The sequence below is a fragment of the Malaclemys terrapin genome, chromosome 17 (genome assembly GCF_027887155.1).
Source record: "Malaclemys terrapin pileata isolate rMalTer1 chromosome 17, rMalTer1.hap1, whole genome shotgun sequence".
NCBI lineage: Eukaryota > Metazoa > Chordata > Testudines > Emydidae > Malaclemys > Malaclemys terrapin.
Window position 1 is genome coordinate 290,305 of NC_071521.1, and position 17,885 is coordinate 308,189.

A 17,885-nucleotide genomic window follows, 5' to 3' on the forward strand; every position below is an offset into this window, starting at 1 on the left:
AATTTCTTGTTCCTTCTTTTTTGTTTTGTTTTTGTTTTGTTTAATCAGTATATTTTTAATTTGAATGAATGATTTTGGGTGTTTTGCCAAGTAACAGAGTAAACCCCAAACTATTTAAAACTAACCCCAAACCTATCTATCTCTGTTCAGTGTTGGACAGTGAAAGAGTTTATAACACGTTTAACTCCTTAGGCCTTTGAGATCAATAGCCATACAGCAGTACTACTGCAATGCCAATAGTACACATTAGGTCAAATGGCAGAGGTAAGGGTGCTAGCTTAGGACTTGGAAGACCTGGGTTCAATTCCCTGCCCTACCACATAGTTCCTATGATCTTGGGCAAACTGATAGGTACCTCAGGTAAAATGGGGATAATAGTACTTCTCTATGTCACACATAAGTACTTCAGACAGATATGTGGGATGTTACTACCTTGAAGTTATTTCACTGAGATCTCCAGGAAATGATCTGCAATCAAATCCAAGTGCATTTTATAGCCAATCAAAAGCTAAAATCTTAAATTTGTGAAAAAAAAACATTGCTCTGTTTTAGGAAATGGTGACAAAACACCTGAGGCCAACATTTCATTTTTTATTGTTTGAATTGCCAAATAAAATACAGTAGATTCTGCATATTAGAAACCTCTCAGTTTTCAGAAAAAAGTTGCTATTATTTGGAAGTTGCCAATAAGTGGAAGGCTCTGTTTTCATAGGGATACATAGAAATGCTAGTGTGGAACAAGGATACATTGCAAAGTGAAATTTTTCATTAACTTTTAGTTTGATACAATGTTCTCAAGAAGAAAACCAAACGTGACACACAGAAATGGATACATTATATAGCGTACCATGAAGCTTTGAGCAAACTTTAGAAATCTCATCTTGCTATGAGTCACAAAGACTGTAGTGCCAGACAATTTTATAACAAAGTTTTTTCAAAAGCACCAAAGAACACACACAAAACATTTATAGTATAATGTCTTGGTAAGATGAACAGTACATACTTACAGTTAGTGCTCCTCATGTGTCACACAGAGTAAAGCATTTTTTGTTTAAAATGTAAAATAAAAGTTTTCAAGAACAAAATTTGTCTGTCTGCTTTTTATGGTTGGCCACCTCCACTTGTAAATCCTTCAGTCTTGCATGCAGCCTCATAGCCATTCTCAAAGCCATGATTCTATCATATCTTGCGGAAAATGTCCACTGCACGTAGCTGTTCTATAAGCGAAGGCTCTTCAGGTTCATCATCCAATGGACTATTGTCTTGTGGCTCAGCAGCCTGTTGGTGCTTCACAGCCACTACTGTCTCTAGAAATTCTGCACCAATGAGCTCACCTTCTGTCTGCAAATGACTGTCATATTCAACAATGGCCTCAAATTCATGTGCTTTTAAAGTTTCCGGAACTGATGCATTGGCCATCACATTATGTCCACCAAGCCAGCACTTTCTGTTGCTGTTGAAAACTGCTTTAGCAAGGGAGGGTTTGCAACAGTCTTGGGGAGAACAATGGCCCATGACTTCTTAACAAGATGAAATACATCAATCAGAATTGTTCTTTGTCAACATCCAATGCTTGTAAGTGTGGGTCAGCATCAAGAGATGTGATGATGCGTGCAGTAAGATGATCACAGTAGAGACCGTTGAAGTTTTTAATGATACTCATGTGCATTGGGTGCATGACTAAGGTTGGGTTTGGAGGGAAGAATTTTAACACGATGTGTGATAGCTCTACGTTAAGTGAATGAGCCGGGCAATTTAGCCATTCTTCAAACAACAAATTTGCATCCAGGCATTTGCAGAGCTTTGGTAGATCATGGCAGCTTTGAGTGGTCCTTGGGAAACAATGAGGCCACTTGCTCTTTTCAACCACTATAAGATAGGATTTCTCCATTCCATCCCTGTTTGCACAACACACCAATGAAATGTGGTCCATAGCTTTATTTTTTTTTCTTCCCCCTCTTGCAAACCCTTCTTTCATCATGCTACAGCCTCTGTCGGGAAAGCCCAGTAGAAGAGACCAGGTTCATCAGCACTCAAGATGTCATGCGGCTGGAACTTCTTTAGAATGCTGGGTAAGGTGTCCATCCTCCATTCAGTAGTCACCAGAAGATCAGTGTCTTGTTTCTTGCTATGCTCTTTTTGTTGAACGACAATGTGCTGGGCTTTCCATTGAATGAGCCAGCCATCTGAAGGGTTGAACTCCTTCCCCTGCTCTGCTGCCAGCTGATTAGCTTTATTTCTGCTTTGGTTTGGAGAGTTGAGCACCTTGGCCAAGCTTATGCTGAAACCAGAGTTACAGGGTTTCACGGACATCTGCCTCCTTTCCATTGTGTTGATGCTTGCAGCCTTGGTTTGTGCTGCTTCTATGCTCCTGTAAAATGTTAGGGCTGTTCTTCAGAATCGGTCAAACACTTGACTTTGAGATACCAAATTTTTTGGCTACATGCGCTTGCTTAGCACTGGGCTCACATAGGGGCTCCAGAACCCAAACTTTATTGGTGAAAGATAGGTCCAAGCATTTGGAGGCTATGATACGCAGCAGAAGTGTTGAGCTGTGTTCTTAGAGCCAGGAAATTGATTACAGATAGGAACTCTACTCTAAAAAAGTTGCTAATAAGCGGCATGCCTATTGCCAGTAACTGAGTCCTATTAACATTCATAATGGGATGGGATTGGTTCCTGACAGTGTATTGCCAGTAATTGGAAGTTGCTATTATCAGTATTGCTATAAAGTGGAATCTACTGTAATTTATTTTAAAGCCTTAGTTATATGTAATATAATACAGTATAATCATTGCATGTGGGATAATCTGTTTATATTCATTTGTGTGGTAAGTGGTAAACATTTTAAAAGTGTGTAAATCTCACTTTCAAACATGATGTAGGTGTTTTTGAAAATCCTATCCAAGATCTGAATTATGTCCATAGAACTCAGTTCTCTTATCCAGTTTTCCATACTTCACTAAAGAATTTAGCGTTTTCTTTTTCTGTCTGGGGTGTGTGTGTGTGTGATTTATATAAGTAGGTGGTGGATGAATAGATATAGACTACATGATGGAGTGGTGTAATGTGAAGGTTGTGTTGGCATGACTTTGGGATGGCAACTCTATCCATCAGCAGCTTATAATTGTGTAATGCGGGTCATCTCAAATGAGTACCAGTAATGCTTCATTGTATTTTCTGTATAATCCTTAGGTTTGAGAGAAAGTATTTTAGAATTATTTTGGCAAGTTTAAAAATTTTTCTTAGAGCTGTTTCATTTGTATTTTTCCACCTAAATTTATGCTGCCTTGAGTCCAACCACACAGAAGTCAAAAGAAAAGAAAATAATAACTAAGGCATTTTAAATACCTGTAAATACAACCAAAAATAGCTTTTATATATTAAAAATTGTAATTTTAAATCTTGGTACCTTTGGTTTCTGTAGGGCTGAAGCAAGTGCTCCGAGTCTTACTGAAAGCTAAGAAACTCTCCTTCCATACAGTTAAAGCGGCAGTTTCTACCATTGATATTTCCAAAGATATCTAAAAGGATATCTGTTCTTGGTATGTGACTGACTGTTGCCCATGTTACATGAAAGCAATTTTTTGAGGAAAATATTTTTGTAGCAAGTTGAAAAAATCTATATAATAGTAGTGACTGTTGGAAGCTAGTGGTAGGTTTGGGTTGTCAGAAAAAGTGCTGGGGAGATTGACTAGTAGACAGAGTGCAGGTCAGGCAGTCAAAGTTTTATACTAAATTACAGCCTTGCCTTTTTTAGACGGTATTTCTAACATGGATATCACCACTATATATGTGGGACCAAAGTGTACTATAGGTATTGAGAGAGAAAAATGTATTTGCCACTTGTTCTAGGTATACCAAACCCATAAATTGATATACATTATACACATACGAAATAACTGTTTGAATGCACATGTATGCACCCACACACATTTAACTTGGGGCTAGACTTCCAGTTATTCTGAATGAGAATTTTATTTTTGTCACTAAAGCCTAGAGGAGGAGGAAACTATAAACTAATTATTGTTTTTTTAAAAACTTCAGAAGTAAAATCATTGTATTTTTCTTTTCTATGAGTATTTAGGACAAATAAAGAGATTCTCCTATAAGAAAGTTAATTACAGCATACCACGTGTCAGCAAATATAGCTCATGTAGGCTGTCCTGTTCTATGCGTTAAGTTTACTGCAGGGTTTCTTTTCCCTTAGGTTAGGCAGAGATCTCAAATGCAATTTATAATCACCATCCACCCTGGAGCTCTCAGTTGATCACATAATGACTAAATATTTAATTTAATAATGTTTTTTTTCTTCCGAACAAGCTCAGGCATTTCATTCTCTTTCAGGGTAATATGAAAGCTAGACTGCAATGGCTGCTAGAGGTTGTGCATGTTGTAAGGAGGGTTCCCTGCAGTGATGAGCTTATGCACCGCAAACCTTGTTCAGCAGGAATGATTTTTGTCAATGGTAGCTGAGTATTGCAGGAGCTTTAGGGCCAGTTAACTATGTCTACTGATGAAGCATTTCTGTTCCAGCTCTGTCTCCGAAGACTTGGGCTGTAGACGTGGAGAGTTCAGTAGAAAGCATTATGGATCTGTGGAGCTGGTAAGTTTGTATAGACCATTCCATGATTCTCAATTGATTTGAATTTTAGCAGCTTGTAATGCAGAGCTTGTGGGAATCTGTTTTTGTTTATGTGCAGGTGAAATATCACAAAAGCATCACAAATAGCCTGGAAAAATAAGGTTCTTAGGTTGAGTTTGAAAATTATAATGTCTTAAATCTATTTTGAAGTGGATATTTAATATCTTTGCTTGCAGACCTTTCACTCTAATCTAAATCTTCTCTGTTGAAAAATAGTGTGTATCTAGCATTCCCCCCCCCAAAAAAGCCTATTTTGTTGATATTAATTGGAGGTTGACAAAAGAGCAGCACTATGTTTTTTTATAACTGATTGATATTTTGTGTATGTGTGTTTATTAGTGGGGTGGGGTGGAGAGGCTGACATTAAAAATGGAGGTATAATTTTATTATTGAAAAATCTTTGCCCAAAAAATCCATGCTAATTTATTTTGTTTAAGATTTTTCTTCAAATCTAGGCATGAAGTGAACATTTTTACTTCTTAATGAAGGAAGAACTTGGATACTGCATAAATTAACAGTGTACCAGTTATTGAAACACTGTCATTGACTATAGATAGCTAGAATGAAATTGTCCAAGTTGATACAGGGAAACTGAGGGGAGGGGAAGAGGGAGAAGCTGTATTTTTACTCTTGATATAGGAAGGAATCTGGAATATTTTATTAGATAGCACTGTGATTTCAAGGTAGTAGAAAGTGTATTAATTGATAAGTATGCCGATTGTGTACACTGGTAAATTATTGTTCAGCAGTACAATTGTGAGAAGACCAAGGATCAGATTTTTATAAACACACACACACACACACACACACACACACACACACACGTATTTTCTATACTAATTCAAGGTATTCTCTCTGGTGATTAATAATAAAAGAAATAATCATAAGAGGGCAAATGAACTGTTGTCTGCTCAACAGACAGTTTGCACCCTACTGAAAGTATGTAGGTTATTATTTGAAATAACTATGTGCAATTTTTTATTCATACAGTAAAAAGTACAGTAAATTAGGACAAGTGGCCTTAATTTTTGGTTTGTTTGTTCTTTATCTGTTTGACATTTTGGAAAAATCTACTTGTGGTATCACAGAAGCTAAATTTTCTTCTGTCACAATCATAACTCTGGCTACTATTTTGGTGATGAGGTGATGGTGTTCACAGTAATTGTGAATTTTAATAAAGTTTGTGACCCCCCACAGTGGTCACTCCTGTGGCCACAGTTCCCTGCTCTGGGCACGGCAACCTGGCCCATGTGGTGACAGCGCCACTCAGGTTTGGCATGTCTTCTCATCTGTAGATGAAGATGGGGCGGATGTGCCAAACCTGAGTGGAGTGGCAACCTAATGCGCAGAGTTACAATGCTTGGAGCAGGGAGACAGGTCCAGCCCATGGGACAGGAGCTGCCATTGTGAGGTGAGAGTGGAGTGGGTTTGCTCTTCTGTCCTTCCAGTCCCCTGAGGCCTCCCCTCCTTGGTGGGGTGGACTTGCTCTCTAGTCTCCCCTCTTCTCCGGGGTTGGCTTGCTCTCCAACACCCCCTCTGGGAGCCTTCCCTCCTCGCTGGGCTGGGCTGCTCTTCAACATGCCTTTTCCCACAACCCTCTGCTATGAACTTTCCATGACTGTGGATTTTTTTCCCAGCACCTGTGCTATGAAATGGACTAAATTGTGTATGACAAAATCGTAGCTTCAGTCATATTTTTTCGATCTTTTCTACTTAGTAAATATCAGTTTCCCTAACATTAGGTTTTAATGTTAAATAATGGCAGACATGGAGCTGAAATTGAGGGGACAATTTCGGCTGTCATGAAATGTGGTTTAACTTTTCCCCTTATTAAAATCCCTGTAATTCTTCAGGCTTTTAAAAACAAAATATTGAATCAATGCTTTTTTTCCCTGAGCCTGTTCACTGCTTGAACAATTTTATTTTCTGCTGGGGATTTCCACCCTTAGTGCAACAAAGCCTGATCTACCCTAGAATTTCTCCCTAAATTACCACTGGTGCATCTACATCAGTGGTAGCAATAACAGGAGATTTTGTGTAGACAAGGCACCAGCAGCTGCTGGTGTTTTTACTTATATGCGTTCTTGTCGTTATCTGATCACGGTTTGCATATTGTATTTTAATCCAGTTACTTATAAGCATTTGTTCTCACAAAATTCTTCTGAGGTAAATAGTATTATATCAATTTTGTTGATGAGTAAACTGAGGTATAGAGGAGAAGTGACTTGCTCTAGGCTGCACAGTGAGTCATTGGCAGAGCTGGAAATGGAGCCCAGCACCCTTGACTCCCAGTCCTCTACTCTAAATGCAGCACACACTGCCTTTCTGTACATACGCACCACACATCTCCAAATTTATTAGTTACTTAAATAACATACATATTAAATAGGCTTTAGTCTGGATGTCATCATGGAAATTTGGCAAGTCTGATTTAAGAGTCTCGTGAGTTACAATTTCATAAAATGTTTAAATAGTCAAAACAACTTTTACAGTTGATTGATATACTCTAGTTCAATCACAACTTATTGAGCTTGATGCAGTAATAACTTGATGAAAATGTATGTCGTAAGTTATGTGGTAGTTTGGACTGGTCCCTTCTGGCCTTAAATCTATGAATACATGAATTTATAAAAAGCAGTTTTTAATGATCCAAAAAATGAATGAAAAATAAATCAATTGAAGTAGGAAGGGAAGTAAAGGCAAATTATAACCAAAATAATCTTCTTGTACCTGATTTTAATTGTTTTCTTATTTCTTATTTAGAAATCCTTATAGACATAGGCTGAAGAACTCTAGTGATCAGCTTGATTCCTCCTTAATATGTTCAGAGAATAAATTACTTATATGTATACATCAGATTTTAATATGCATCCAATACAGTATTTCTGAGTACATGTACTATATTTAGAATAACATGCTGCTCATTTAAAAATCAGATTCCTTCCACCTCCTAAATCTATCTATCTATCTATCTATCTATATTAGGGCTGTTGATTAATTATAGTTAACTTATGCGATTAACTCAAAAAAATTAATTGTGATTAATCGCAGTTTTAATCGCATTGGTAAACAATAGAATAACAATTGAAATGTATTAAATATTTTTGGATGTTCTTCTATGTTTTCAAATATATTGATGTCAGTTACAACAGAGAATACAAAGTGTACACTGCTCACTTTATATTATTATTTTTATTACAAATATTTGCACTGTAAAAATGATAAACAAAAGAAACCATATTTTTCAATTCACCTCACACAAGTACTGTAGTGCAGTCTCTTTATCATGAAAGTGCAACTTGCAAATGTAGACTTTTTTGTTACAAAATTGCACTCAAAAACAAAACAATGCAAAACTTCAGAGCCTACAAGTCCACTCAGTCTTACTTCTCATTCTGCCAATCGCTAAGACAAATAATTTTGTTTACATTTATGGGAGATAATGCTGCCCACTTCTTATTTACAATGTCACCAGAAAGTGAGAACAGGTGTTTGCATGGGACTTTTGTAGCTGTCATTGCAAGGTATTTACATGCCAGATACGCTAAACATTTGTATGCCTCTTCATGCATCAGCCACCATTCCAGAGGATGTGCTTCCATGCTGATGACACTTGTTAAAGAAATAATGCACTAATTAAATTAGTGACTGAACTGCTTGTAGGAGAATTGTTTGTCTCCGGCTCTATTTTACCCATATTCTGCCATATATTTCATGTTATGGTAGTCTCGGATGATGACTAAGCATATGTTCATTTTAAGAGCGCTTTTGCTGCAGATTTGACAAAACGCAAAGAAGGTACTAATGTGAGATTTCTAAAGATAGCTACAGCACTCAACCCAAGGTTTAAGAATCTGAAGTGCCTTCCAAAATCTGAGAGGGATGAGATGTGGAGCATGCTTCCAGAAGCTGTAAAAGAGCAACACTCCGACGTGGAAACTACAGAATCCGAACCCTCCAAAAAAGAAAATCAACCTCCTGCTGGTGGCATCTGACCCAGATGATGAAAATGCACATGCATCAGTCCACACTGCTTTGGATTGTTATTGAGCTGAACCCGTCATCAGCATGGACGCATGTCCTCTGGAATGGTGGTTGAAGCATGAAGGAACATATGAATCTTTAGCGCATCTGGCATGTAAATAACTTGCGATGCCAACTACAACAGTGCCATGAGAAAACAAGTTCTCACTTTCAGGTGATGTGAACAAGAAGCGGGCAGCATTAACTCCTGCAAATGTAAACAAACTTGTTTGTCTGAGCGATTGGATGAACAAGAAATAGGACTGAGTGGACTTGTAGGCTCTAAAGTTTTACACTGCTTTATTTTTTAATGAAGTTATTTTTTTGTACATATGTCTCCATTTGTAAGTTCAACTTTCATGATAAAGAGATTGCACTACAGTACTTGTATTAGGTGAATTGAAAAATACTATTTCTTTTGTTTTTTACAGTGCAAATATTTGTAATCAAAACTAAATATAAAGTGAGCACTGTATACTTTGTAGTCTGTTATAATTGAAATCAATATATTTGAAAATGTAAAAAAATCAAAACTATTTAAATAAATGGTATTCTATGATTGTTTAACAGTGCGATTAATCGTGACTAATTTTTTAATTGTGCGATTAGTCGCGACTAATTTTTTTAATCGCTTGACAACTTTAATATATGTGTGCGTATGTATATATATTGTGAGATAGATATAGATCTCTCTCTCTCTCTCTCTCTCTCAATATTTGTTCCCCACTCAAGTGAACACTAGAATAAAAGAGATGGCCTTTGTGCTGTGTCCTTGTGTTGGCTCACTGCAGGCTAACGACAACACCATTCATTGGGATAGGATGCCTCCATCTGTGCCCATAACTGAGTTGGGTATGTAGGTTCCAGAAATCCTACCATTCAGCACCTCCCCTTAGAGGTTACGGGTTTTTCTTTTCTCCAGGGAAATCTGGATGGAATTATCAAGACAACAGCACTCTAACAAAACCAATATTTATTATAAACAGAGAGAAAATGGAGTTTTTAAAAAATGGCTTGCCTAACATATTTAGATTTATACTTCTCATACACTAAATTAGATACAGCTTTTTTTCTTAGTTGCAGAGAAAAAAAGCAAGTGAATAGCTTACCTCCTGTGAAAGCAATGAAGTCTCTGACTCCTCTGATGAGCCTGTCAGCATCACTTGTTGTCCAGAAATAAAGGTCTCCCTTCCTCCCTCAGCCTCTCTTCCCCACACCACCTAACCCAAGGAAGTGATCCCTGCTTTCTAAACCAATTTTTATCAGATACAACTATACACACGTGTGCGCACACAAAATGGGGGAACATATATGTACATGAACATGCCTTATCCTGCTGAAGAGTGACTCATTAGTGATGATTAGCTTCCCTTTCAGAGGCCTAACAAAATACTTCAAAACCTACCTTTCAGAGACCATGTTGTCTGTTGGTATCTATTTTTGGTCAAGCCTTTTGTTAAACCTCTGAGAGGCAGGTTTTTTCCTTTTGTCATGAATTCTGGATAGGTCCCCAGACCCTCTTTCACAACTTTTAATAACAAATTAGCGGTGGGATTTTCAAAAGTGCTCAGTGTTGGCCGTATACTGCTTACACATTGAGTACTTCTGAAAATTCCATGCTTTAACTCGGAAACCAGCATGTAAAGCAAATTCTAGCCATAGACCCTCCGCTGTTCCATGTGCAAAGTGGACTTCTTTGACCTTGCCTTCTTCAGTATGAACATAGAGCAGTGTGTACATATAACAGAAAATAGCCTACAAAACTACATTGCACACACAATTCTTCTCCGAGGGAGAGTATGAAAGGGAGAATGAACTACAGGTGACAGATATTAACTACATCACTTAATATACTACTGAAAGGTGCTTAGATACCACGGTGATGAAGACAGGAGAAGAACCTATATAGAATTACATACAGAAAATACATTGAAAGACCATTAAGTTGCAGAGTCAACAAAAGCAGTCAGAAGCTAGAAAATGCCAATATTAAGGTTGCATATGCCACTTTAATATGGTCTCCCTTGTGTATATGCATTTTGATACAGATTTTTAATTATATGAAGACATATTATTTTTCCACAGAACCTCTGCCTCATTTAGTGCACAGGGTGGATGGGGCTCACTGAGTGAGCAGTTTATTGAGTATTTAATCCTAATCAATGTGTGGCCCCATATGTTATTTACTGCATGCTGTTCAAAATTTGCTTTAAATACAGAATTATTAATTTTCTCATAGCTTTTCTGTGACTTGTCACTGTAGTATTTGAGTGTTTCACAAACATAAATTCATTTATCTCCTCGAGAAACACACCTGCTCAATGATGATTCCCTCTTTACAGTTACATTTTGAGACCTATCAGTTTTAGTTTTTAATCCATTTAATGTGTGCCCTGTTGATTTTGTATTGTTCAAGTTTTTTATTCAAAAAGTTGTGTGGTACCCAGTCTAATGCCTTATAGAAGTTTAAGTATATTACCTGAACACTGTTACCTTTATTAACCAAATTGTAATCCTGTCAAAGTAACCTGATATCTCTTTTTTTATAGGATTTATTTTTTATTAACTTGTAAAGCTTTGTATATGGTTTAAGCTTGTGGAAATCTACTGGAGGGCTTCTTAAAGGAAATAATAATTAAATACATGGAGTTACATGGAAAATTGTATGAAATTCAACATGGGTTTACCAGAAGTAGATCATGCCAGACTAACTTGATGTGTTTGTTTGATGAGATTAGATCTACTGCATTTCCCTAACTGTATTTCAGCAGAGCATTTGATACCATATAATCTGGGAAATTAGTAGTTAAGATGGAGAAGATGGGGATTAATACAAGAATTGTAAAATGGGTAGGGAACTGGCTAAAGGGGAGAGAACAACTGGTTGTACTGAAAGGAGATCTGTCAGACTGCTGGGAGGTTACTGGTGGAGTTCCTCAAGGATCGGTCTTGGAACTAATCTTTTAAAATAATTTTATGATGTTGGCACAAAAAACAGGCATGTGCTACTGAAATTTGGTGATGGCACAAACTTGGGAAGTGTTGTCAATAGAGAGGAGGATCAGAATATTGTACAGGAAGAACTGGATGACCTAGAGGACTGGAGTAATAGAAATAGGATGAAATTTTATAGTACAAAGTATAAGTTTGTGCACTTAGGGACTAGTAACAGAAGTTTCTGCTATAAACTATGGGGTTTTTAGTTACAAATAACAAAGGAGGAGGGAGACCTGAGCTTATTACTTAAGTACTATGAGTCACCAGTGTGGTGCAGCTGTGAACAAGGCAAATACTAGCAGGAAAAAAAGGACCGCTCCTGGGCCCCAGTTTGGAGTGGGTGCCCCATCCTGCCTTATAGATTCATAGATTCTAGGACTGGAAGGGACCTCGAGAGGTCATCGAGTCCAGTCCCCTGCCCGCATGGCAGGACCAAATACTGTCTAGACCATCCCTTCACTAACTCTGATTTCTTCTGACCACCAGCAAATAGACTTTATTGAGCAGAAGCTCAGAAGTTGCTATTTCATGAGTGGTTAGTAATTTATGATTGATTTAACTTTTATCCAAAATAAGCTAACAGACGTGCTCCTGGCTTTCAGTTTAAGAGCAGAAATATGTGTAGGCCTTTGCAAAAGTATTTTAAGAAGATTCACATGCTGCCATATTGATCCCAAATGCTTCTACCATTCTGTCACATTTCTGGCCAACTGCCCCTTGCTGGACATCCACAGACTTCTGTGTGGGGAATCCAAACCTCTGGTCCCTGGATCCTGGAGAGTTTTAACTCTCTGGAGTCTGAATGAAATCCAGATACTGCCCCAATCTTGGGGTTCCTAGGCACAGTCTTGGGGTACGGACTTTCTATCTAGCACCGCCTTCTGAGAGCTGGGACCCACTGTCTAACTACCTAGTCCCTCTGGGCCCAGCATTGACCCTTAGACTCCCTTGAACTTAAACACACGCTCTCAGAACTCTACCCCAAAAATGTGAAGTTTCTGATTTAATAGTTTGTCTCCAGAGGCATGCTGTAGTTGTGAAGAATTTAACATACACAGACACTTTGCACAAGTCTAACGCATTTGCTCTTTTCCTTAATCATATAAAGCACAAGAGAGTGTACAAATTATACAAAACAAACCCTACTCACATTTCCCTGCCTCTGTTTTCTAACCACTCCAGGTTGGGGTCAGAGATCCTTGGACTGTCCAGAGTCCTTTTGCTTCATTATGTGGTTTGGAACATGGAGCTTTCTTCCCCCTAGGTTACCTTGCTTCCTTAGTCCTGGTCTTATGTATAGTGAGATGTTATTAAAACCCTATTCACCATAAATCAAGTTCTTCTTCAAGTGCTTGCTCATGTCAAGTCCATTCTAGGTGTGTGTGAGCCCATGTGCCTGGCCGTTGGAGATTTTTGCCTTAGTGGTACCCATAGGGCTGGCTGTAGTGCCCTCTAGTGTGCTGCGCCCATGACATGGTATATCAGGTGCTGCTGGCCCACGCCCTCTCAGTTCCTTCTTACCGCCCGTGGTGGTCAGTCGGAGTGCCTCTCTTGCTTGTCAAGAGCTAGTGGTTTCTCCCATTGGACTTCATGCCTTTGGGCCTTTGTTCGATTATAGTTCGTGTTAAGTAGTCGTTAAGTGCATAGTTAGCTGATAGTTAGGGTCCCAGTGGGGACTTTTCCCCACGTGGGGCATGCCTCAACCTCCCGGGTTTAAGCCCTGCTCGATCTGTGGCAGGCCTATGCCTATGAGTGTCCCCCACGAGAGTTGCCTTAAATGCTTGGGGGAATCCAACATCATGGAGCGTTGCTGGATCTGTAAGAATTTTCAGCCTCGCACCCAGAAGGAGAAGGACATTTGCCTTAGGACTCTCCTGATAGTCTGCTCTCCACCCAGCTTCCGAGCCCTCTATGCAGGCCGCACCAAGTACTTTGGCCTCTGTGTGCAGTGCGCCACTGTCACCCGGCTCCTCTCGGCACTGTTTGCTGTTGCCGGCGCTAAAGAAGAAAGCGAAGAAGCTCTCGCTGGCACTGAGCAAGGAGGCCCAGGGGTCATCTGGTAGAGGGACTGGGCCTATCCACCAACCCTCTCTGGAGCAGCGCGAGTGTGCCTCCGCGGCTGGGGCTCTTAGCCCTCTTAAAGGTCCGTCACTGACTCTGAGCGGTATGGGGCCCACCATCCTACCTGTACTGTTGCATCCCAAACCCAGGTGCAGAGAGAGCACTGGTCTCCACCTGCTCCTATGACATCTCTGGTTCCACAGGACCAGGCTAAGGTCCTCAAGAGGGTAAGCCAGCCGTTAAGATCCCTCCGGGAGCAGGACAGCACAGAGGTCGCCAGACAAGCAATCCCGTGGCAGGTCGCAACTGTGCCGCAGGTTGCCAAAACTCTCTTCCCGGATGTTATTCACCAGTGTGGGGTTGACACTCCCCATATTATGACTGACACTGTTCGCCCTATTGCCAATGTGTGTCTAGATGTCAGTCCCGGTCACTGGCACCGTGGGACTGCTCCCCCTCGTGTTACCAGTCTCTGCAGCACCGTTCCCCCCCCATGCCAGTCTCCCGGCACTGGTTCTCCCTGGTATAGCCATCGGTCACTTATGCCTGGTTGGCGCTCACTGGTAGCCATGACCAGCAAGCAGACCCAGGCGTCGACGGTTCCTCCCTAGTTGCCGGAGAGTGGTTCCTCTGGTGCAGAAGCCCAGTTCAGCCCATTGCTCTGGTCTCCGTAACGGGACTTGGCATCAGAAACTGCTCTGCCATCCACGGCACCACAGTGGCAGCAAGGCCAGTGGCCAACACAGTGGCCATAATGGGGAGCATGGGGCATTCCAGTGATGACGATGCCCCTCATCAGTGGCTGCGTCAGAGCGAAGACCGACTGCTCCACTGGCACCGGGACTGGAAGCTCGCTCCGAGGTCGAGGTGGAGGATCCGGTGCCCACCCCTAAACCTCCCTTTCCAGCGGCTGCCAAGCCCTCAGCGCCTTCACCGGTGGCAAGGGCCTCCTCCTCTTCCCCGGACAAGGAGGTTGCAGAACCTTCCAGGGCCAGCCCCCCGGATGACTTTAAAGAACACCAAGCCCTTCTCAGGCAGGTGGCCGAGAACTTGGAGCTGGAAGTGCAGGAGGTGGCTGAGCAGGAGGACTCCCTTTTCAATGTTCTCTCAGCCTGCAGGCCTGCCCGGATCGACCTACATGTACACGATGGGGACCTCAAGATTGCTAAAAGGCTCTGTGGCAGTCCCCATCTTCTATCCCACCCACCTCAAAACGGGCTGAGAAAAAGTACTTTTTGCCGGCCAAAGGTTTCGAGTACTTGTATACCCACCCTTCCCCGAGCTCACTAGTGGTGTCAGTGGCTAATGAGAAGAACAAGCAGATCCCCACCACCTCTACCCCCAAGAACAAAGAAGCCAGAAACTTGATGTATTTTGCAGAAAAATTTATTCAACAACAGCTTACATTTCTGAGTGATGAACTATCAGGCCTGCTGGGCTGATAAAATTTTAACCACTGGGACAGCCTCCAGAAGTTCCAGTACTCCCTTCCTCAGGGTCAGGCTCAGGAGTTTGGTACCCTGGTAAAGGAAGGGACCGCAGCAGCCAGATGCTCCCTGCAAATGGCATGGGACGTGGCGGACTCGGCAGTGAGGATGGTTGCATCGGCTGTGGTTGTGTGATGCAGCTCCTGGCTCCAAACGGCAGGCCTTTCCCAGGAGATGCAGGCCTCAATTCAGGACCTCCTTTTTGACGGAGTTGGTCTCTTCTCTGATCAAACGGATGCCATGCTACACGGGTGGAAGGACACTAATGCTACCGTTCGCTTGTTGGGCATGCATATCCCTCAGTCTGCCAGAAAGCCATTCCGGCCTCCACAACCGTCGAGGCCTTGGCAAGCCCAGCAATCTGCAAGGAGAAGGGATATCAGGTTTAGCCGTCGCTGCCCTTTCTCCTCTCAATCGCCATCCCAGCCCGGACCCACTGAGCAGCCGGGAGCCAAAAGCGATCATTTTGAGGGTGCGCTCGAGAGCGATTCCTCAGTCAGCCAGCCAGATCCTGCCCGTCCTTTCCTCAACCGCCTTTCTCCCTACCGCTTGGCCTGGTCATGGGTTACCTTGGACCGCTGGGTCCTGGGCATAGTAGCTCAGGGCTATACCCCGCAGTTTGTGGATACCCCCCGTGCTTCGCCATCTCTCTTCAGGAACCCCTCTCACAAGCTACTCCTGGTTCAGGAGGTTGACAAGCTCCTGCAGTGAGGGGGCTCTAGAGGTGGTTCCTTGGGCCATGGAAGGAAGAGGGTTCTACTCCCGATACCTCCTAATCCTGAAGGCCAAGGAAGGCCTCAGACCCATCCTGGACCTGTGTGGCCTAAACAAATCTTGCGGAACTTCAACTTCTTGAATGGTCTCCCTGGCCTCCATTATCCCCCTCTGGATCTGGGGGACTGGTACGCCGCTCTCGACTTAAAGGACGCTTACTTCCATGTCTCCATATTCTCAGGACACTGACGGTTCCTGCATTTCATAGTGGCAGGGTGCTGCTTTCAGTTCACGGTGCCACCCTTTGGCCTGTCCTCAGCCCCCAGGGTGTTCATAGAATGCGTGGCGCCCGTAGCGGCTTATCTCAGACTTCAGGGGGTCCAGATCCCTCCGTACCTTGACGACTGGCTCATCAAGGTCTCCAGGACAGATTCGGAGAAGCCTCGATCTGGTATGCTCCACCAGCAACGACCTGGACATGTTAATAAACACAGAAAAGTCGACGTTAAACTCTATGCGCTGGATCGGCGTTATCAGAGCAGTTCTCAATTCCACGAGAGCCAGGGCCTTCCTTCCAGAAGCACGCTTTCAGGCCATAGTGGATCTCATTGCCCACGTAAGGAGACATCCCATCACCATGGCCCACACTTGCCTGCGGCTGATGGGCCACATGGCAGCATGCACGTACATGATCCGGCATGCCTGGTTTCAACTGCGACCCCTGCATACATGGCTAGCAATGGTCTACGTTCCCAGCAGGCACCCCCTAGATCAGGTGTGGGCAGCCTTCAGCACGTGGCCCATCAGGGTATTCTACTGGCAGGCCATGAGACATTTTGTTTACATTGACTGTCTGCAGGCACGACCCCCTGCAACTCTCAGTGGCTGTGGTTCGCCGTTCCTGGCCAATGGGAATTGTGGGAAGCGGCGTGGTCAAGTTGCACCTGGCGGCCATTTCTGCATTTCACCCTCCGCTTCAGGGCAGGTCTGTCTTTGCCCATCCCATGACGGCATGATTCCTGAAAGGGCTAGAGCACCTGTACCCACACGTCCGAGACCTGGTTCCCCCGTGGGACCTGAATCTGGTGCTCTCGAAGCTCATGGCCCCTCCTTTTGAACCCCTAGCTGCCTGCTCCCTCCTGCTCCTTTCCTGGAAGGTTATCTTCTTGGTCGCCATAACATCAGCATAGCGGGTATCCAAGATCAGGGTGCTCACGTCAGAGCTGCCCTATACGATCTTCTACAAGGTCCAGCTGCGCACGCATCTGGCTTTTCTGCCCAAGGTTGTTTCCCAGTTCCACACGGGCCAGGACATTTACTTACCGGTCCTCTGTCTGAAGCCTCACGCATCAGATGAGGAGCATAGGCTGCATACGCTGGACATCAAGACAGGCGCTGGCCTTCTACAGCTGTAGAATGTGGCCGTTCCATAAATCAATGCAGTTGTTTGTTGCCGTCATGGACAGGATGAAGGGCTGCCCAGAGTCAGCCCAGAAAATTTCATCTTGGATCATAGCGTGAATCCGCCACTGCTACGAGCTGGCTAAAGTGCCCCCGCCAGCTATTGTGATGGCTCATTCCTCTAGAGCGCAGGCGTCTTCGGCAGCCTTCCTGGCACAGGTGCTGATCCAAGAGATCTGTTGGACCACCACCTGGTCATCCGTCCATACGTTCATGTCGCACTACGCACTGACTCGGCAGGTGCAAGACGATGCCGGCTTTGGCAGAGCTGTGCTACAAGCTGCACGACTATGAACTCTGAGCCCGCCTCCATTGACACGGCTTGCGAGTCACCTAGAATGGAATTGACATGAGCAAGCACTCGAAGAAGAAAAAACGGTTACCTACCTTTTGTAACTGTTGTTCTTAGAGATGTGTTGCTCACAGGGTGGATTTGATTTAAAACATGATTTAAATCACTAGTCAGGAAGACTCAATTTAATCATGGATTTCTACAT

The 17,885-nt window shown here is 42.6% G+C and overlaps 1 protein-coding gene across 11 annotated transcripts in view; it reads left to right on the top strand.

Moving 5' to 3' along the window:
• The window catches only part of GARNL3 (GTPase activating Rap/RanGAP domain like 3), a 216,171-nt gene that overhangs the window by 49,321 nt on the left and 148,965 nt on the right, over window positions 1-17,885 (top strand). For all 11 annotated transcript variants that reach the window (XR_008442642.1, XR_008442641.1, XM_054007554.1 and 8 more), the window contains one exon: window positions 4,537-4,606. Coding sequence is in view for 9 of the 11 variants with exons in the window: in XM_054007554.1 (XP_053863529.1) it covers window positions 4,537-4,606 (70 nt within the window). In the remaining 2 variants the exon portion in view is untranslated. The remainder of the gene's footprint in view (window positions 1-4,536; window positions 4,607-17,885) is intronic.